Genomic DNA, 5,862 nt, shown 5'->3' on the forward strand with positions numbered 1-5,862 from the left:
GAGTCTTCAACCAAATACAAAATGGTATCCTTTCTGAAGTAAACCTTATATTCATGTCTGGTTGGTTTGAATCTAATATTATTTTGACCTATGCCAAGGTTGGTAATAACATAAACACTTTCTTCAGATATTCTTTTTCTAAATAGGAATATTTTTGGATTTTTTTATTGTGTATTGTATATGAAAACTCCTGTAAAAAAATACCACAATAAAAAAAATAAAATAATAAAAAAATAATAAATTAATTTAAAAATAATATACAATTCTATTTTACATCTTCATCAAGTAGAATTATTTCAATTGAAATTTTTTGTGTACGTGTTTTAAATTGTTTGACACTCCATAATCCAATTATTTTAGCCTTAAATTTTCATACTTTATGTGCAGATGTTGTCTTGAGATTCTCAATAAGATCATACTTGCAAAAAAATTAAGATAAAATAAAAGGACAAAAGAATGTAAGTAAAAAGCTAATTAAAAAATTATATTTAAAACATTATATTAAACTCAATGTTAGAACATAATCTAGTAGCTATGATAATTGTCAAGAAAAATATAAGTCTCAGATAGAAAAATTTAGAATCATATAAGATATTAAGGGAACATATATATATAGTGTAGGATTAATCCACTCTAAATTAGAAATAAAAATATTCAATTAATTAATTATCTATTCCAGAACAAATCATTATAATTACGTACATTTAATTTTTAAAATTAAAAATATATAATGTTTTTAATTAATAGTTTACTTATTTATATATGTATATATTAATTATTTAATTAATATTTTTTGTTCTCAGGATGTACTTATTTTTTTAAATAATTCTAAATATTTTTTATTTATGTATACGTATATATTAATTATACGTAAATATATTTAAGGGTTAAATTACACAATTAGTTCCTACACTTTTAGTAAAATTACAAATTAGTCCCTATATTTTAAAAGTTTGTAATTGGGTCCTGAAAAAATTAAAATTTATAATTAGGTCCCCACTAACGTTTAGCGTGAATGAAAATGTTAAATGTTGTTAGTTTACCAGAATGCCTTTACGAATCAATGTTTTAAGGAGTTAATTTGACTGAGAAGATAAAGATCTCTCATAACGTATCTTCAGTATCTTTTTCCATTATCTTTGTTAGGGTTGAAGGATTATTTCGAGCTGTAATGGACCCAAACCAGTTGTTTGAAGGAAGCTCAACATCTAGGTGTATGAACAAGAGAAGACATGGATGCTTCTGTGGGGAAGAGGTAGTGGTGCTTTCCTCATCGTCTATGAACAACGCAGGTAGGAGATTTGTGGCTTGTTGTAAATTACTAAAGTGTAATTTTTTTAGTGGATTGATGAAGACGAAGAGGTGAAGGAAAAGGGGAGAATGACTCACTACTTTTGTGGAGATCCGCTGACACTTTGATCCTCCAGTACTGTGATGAACCCAAATAGAAGATTTATATCTTGTCGTAATATAAGATGTAAAGTTTTTGAAAGGATTGATGAAGAAGACAAGGCTGGGTCTCGATCTGAATGCACCCAACAAAGAAATAAAACGCTGGGGAGCTCAAAACATGCTGGAGATTTTGTAAGGTTGGATGAAACTATGAATTTTGCACTAATAAAGGCACAAGAAAGAAAAATAGATAGATTAAATATAGAGATAAGACGTATGAAAGTAAGTGTTGGAAGATTGTATTCTGATTTTACATTGCTTCAACAACAAATTGGAAGAATGGAGAGTGACATGAAGAAGCAAAAAAAATTGCAGAAGATAATATTAACTTGTGTGGTGGTGCTAATATTTGCAGTATATTGGTTTAACTGAGTTTGATGAATTAGGAGAAAAAGTGTATCTGCAGTGTATTTGTGTAGTATTTAGTGCTGAATGTAATCATCTTTTTTATCAATAACAAGTGATAATGAAAAGTTGTTAACATTTATATCATCCCTTTGCACAAAGATCTAGTAGACAAAATACAGAATAAAGTAGTTAACATTCATATTAAATAAAAGTCAAAGTGGTCTCTCTAAGATAGCAAGCCACATGCCAAATAGTGTTCAACAAAAGTGGTCCAAAGCCACTGAAAGTACATGGACATAGGATATAATAAAGTTCACAACCAAAAACTAATACTACTAAGCCATAAATACCTAAAAAAACTAATATGCTGTGAGGTCAATGGTTTCACTTGGTCCAGCTTTTGCCTTCTTCACACCTATCTTAAGTCTTCCACTGCGCCTTACACCAAAATTTTTTGTCCTAGGCAGTGGTGGAGCTGTGGACCTTGTTGGAGCTGGTGCAGGTAGTGGTGGAGTAGCTGGTGGAGGTAGGGGTGGAGCTGTGGAACTTGTTGGAGCTGGTGCAGGCAGTGGTGGAGCTGGCGGAGGCAGTGTTGGAGCTGGCTGAGAAACAGCAGGAGTAGCAGATCTAGCCTTTCCACATCTGGATCCCCCTCTGCCACGTCCCCTTCCCCTTCCTCTTTGGCTAACAGTGGCAGAAGGAGCAGTGGAAGTTTCAGCAGAAGTAGGGGCACTACCCTAAAGAGCAGATGTAGTAGCACTACCCTAAAGAGCAACACTTTCAGATCCAGGGTTTTTTTCCTAAAAATAAGAGAATACAGGCTAAGTGATGAAATATAAAACTACAAGGAATAAGCCAAAATTTAAAGGCAGATACTTGTTATGTTTAGATTGGGACAATGTCTCCTATTGTGTCCATATTGGCCACAGTTGTTACAGGTAACTGATGTCCCACTCCTTCTCAGTTTTGTTTGTGATCCATCCTTGTCATGCTCTCTAATCCTGAATTTTCTAGGTCTTCCAATATTAACTTTAAAAATTAGAGGTCTAATTGTATCAAGGTCGACCTTTGGCCACATATTTTCACCATTAATTGAATTGAGTGTTGTCCCATAGCATGCCAGATATGATGCTGGTGTGTAATAGTTGCTGCAGTAGTGTTGTCTCCTTTCATGAAGATTGCAAAACAAGCATGCTGACAAGGTATGCCAGCCAGTCCCCAAAACCTACAACTACATAAACCAGCTAGTAAATCTACAACAAACCTCTCTTGAACCATCCTATTTTTATGTGAAACCTCATACTTTAAATCTCTAGCCCACCTAGCTTGCCATTCCATAGACCTTCTACATATGATATCCAACTTCTTTCTAGACTTTGGCAGTATTTTTCCTATGAACTTAGCTGCTTTTTTCTTCTTCTCAACAAACCTCTCCATCTAATAACATTTAATCCACTCAAACATGGTCAGAATTGGCTTGTCATGAGCTTCCAAGATTCGTCCATTAAAAGCCTCAAATATATTGTTCATGAGCATATCACTCTTGGCATAATTAGTGAAGTGAGATTTAGTCCATACCTTAGGGTCCAAGGCTGCCAACTTGTCATAACACTCTCTATTGACCTCTTTCAAATGATTCATCTTTCTATTCCACTCTTCCACATAAGTTGCTTTAGCTGTAGAAAATATCAAGTCCCTTAAAGTTGCATTTGACTCTGCATCTAACCTAATCGTTCTTGACATGTCTAATGTTCCTCCCATTCAATAATGCATGTTCCTTAATAGCCTCCTTAACCTCAGCAATAGAATTAAATTCAATCCCCAACCGAAACTCATAATCAACACTCATGTCAGCTTCATTGTATCTAGGATACCTCTTTCTTCTTACCGGCTCATCAGAATCTCCATCGTAGTTGTCCAATGACTCTGTATCATAACCTGAGAAATATCTCGAACATTAATTTCTGCTCCATCTTTATTCACCCCTCCCGTGTTATTTTTCACACCAACTCCCACATTAATATTATTGTCATTTGTTCCTAATGAGCCATTGTTACCTCCAAAGGCATTTGGATGCTGACCTTGTTGGTTTTCATCTTCAACATCAAAGCAAAAGTGATCCTCATGATCATCATCATCAGCAGCACTGTCATCAAACCTGTTTTCTTCACTTGAAGACTCTGATTGACTTGCCACTTCTATTTCAACTAAACCATTACTACTGTACTCACCATCAGAGGGTATATAGTCCTCATCCATTAGCTTGTCTACATCCATTAACCACATAAACATGGCAGTGTTTAGTCTCTTGTTCTACTACAAACTTACCCATTCTCATCAAATCTCCATCAGACTTCAACTCCATAAGACCATTTTTCAATGAAAGTCCAGGTTCTTTCCACCAAATTCTAGCATTTCCCGTGTATCCAAGTTCTTTCAATGCTGCAACAATTTCTTGCAACGACCATTCATCTAACTCAAACTACAACCCTTCCACTACCATTCCACCAAGGTATTCTTTTCCTCCTTTCCTACTAACCATCTGACTACCATGGTAGAGATCAACAGTAAACAGTGAATTTCCCGTCACTACCAAAAAAAATCACAAACTTATCAGAGAAACCCTAAATAGAGTAGATAATCTAACCTCCACTGAAAAAATAAAAAACGAAAAAGGAGTCAAACCATAACATTCAACTCACAGTTGTGTATGGACTGGGGTTAGAAACTCTTACTTGTTTTAGTGTTGCTCTTGCAAATTTCACTCTTCAGCTGTCAATAATGCCAATCAATCAGTAACTCCACACAGTCCGAACCACACTTGACAATCAATTCCAATAATGGAAGGAAAGCATGAGCAGAGAAAGATTCTACGGGAGATGAAGCACGAAGACAATGAAGCATTTTAGTGGAGTTTTTTGTCATTACAAAATTTGGAAGAAGGAAATAAACAGTCATTTGTCATTCCACCTAGTGTACGTGCAACTCACATGCTCAAAAGGTGAATATGCTGACGAATATTCTGTTAAATCAAATGATGTTTGAACGGTAGAGACCCAATTACAAATTTTAATTTTCTTCAGGGACTCAATCACAAATTTTTAAAATATAAGAACCAATTTGTAATTTCACTAAAAATGTAGAGACTAACTATATAATTTAACCTATATTTAAGTCACATAAATTAATTATTTTCTTATTATGTTTTTTTTAATGATTCGTTTATATATTAATATCATGTATTAATAATTTTCAAAAATCATAATAATTTCTTTATTTATACATGCATATATTAATTGTGTAATTAATAATTTTTTATTTTTATAATATATTTATTTTATCTAAATAATTCTAAGGTTTGTTGATTGGTCCGTTAGCATTAGAACCAAGAAAAGGACTTTCTTATTCAAATAAACAAATAAAAATGATTAATTTTTAAAATACGCATGAAAAAAATAAAACAAAAATGTACATGACCATTTCAAGATTAGTACACACGAAATGAATTTCCAACCTAGCTCATGGAATACACACATGAAATAGAAGAACCTGCCGGAGCAATGAAGTGTGACACAGGAAAAATGAGGACTGAAGTCAATTCAAGTTTGGCGACCACGGGTTGGAGCACCTCGGGTATAACGATCGCGGATTGGAGCAATTCACACGAGGCGCCACGAATTGAGACCGTAAGAATTAGTATTATCATTAGTCATTGTTGTTTATCGTTATTCGTTGTATGCATGATTGAAATGGAACTTAACAAAAAAGGAACCAGAATAATAAAATATTGCAACAATCATCAGATTACATAATTCATTACAAACTAAACACAAAAGCAATAGAAAGTCATAACAAGACGAGATAATTGCGCACTACTAAGAATGTGTTTGGCAAACGCACTAGAGGGAAATAAGCATATTTAAGTTTCTTTAAAGTTTTAATTTTTTGGTTTAGCAAATTTTTTTATTTATGAACGCAAAAGTGATTTTATACTCAAAACTACATTTACAAGAAGCAACACATTTTACTAAGGGGCTCTTATCCATCAACACCAAACTTTTA

General features: G+C 33.5%; 1 protein-coding gene across 1 annotated transcript; it reads right to left on the reverse strand.

Annotated features, from left to right (window-relative positions):
* Nucleotides 1–2,159: 2,159 nt before the first annotated feature.
* LOC107480563 (uncharacterized) lies at nucleotides 2,160–3,543 on the reverse strand. Its single transcript, XM_016100721.1, has 3 exons — nucleotides 3,379–3,543; nucleotides 3,097–3,237; nucleotides 2,160–2,537 (listed from the first exon to the last, which is right to left on the reverse strand). Exons 1-3 carry the CDS (start codon nucleotides 3,541–3,543, stop codon nucleotides 2,160–2,162), a joined length of 684 nt encoding a protein of 227 aa, XP_015956207.1.
* Between the last annotated feature and the right edge of the window lie 2,319 nt (nucleotides 3,544–5,862).

Source organism: Arachis duranensis, chromosome 1 (assembly GCF_000817695.3).
Source record: "Arachis duranensis cultivar V14167 chromosome 1, aradu.V14167.gnm2.J7QH, whole genome shotgun sequence".
Lineage (NCBI taxonomy): Eukaryota > Viridiplantae > Streptophyta > Magnoliopsida > Fabales > Fabaceae > Arachis > Arachis duranensis.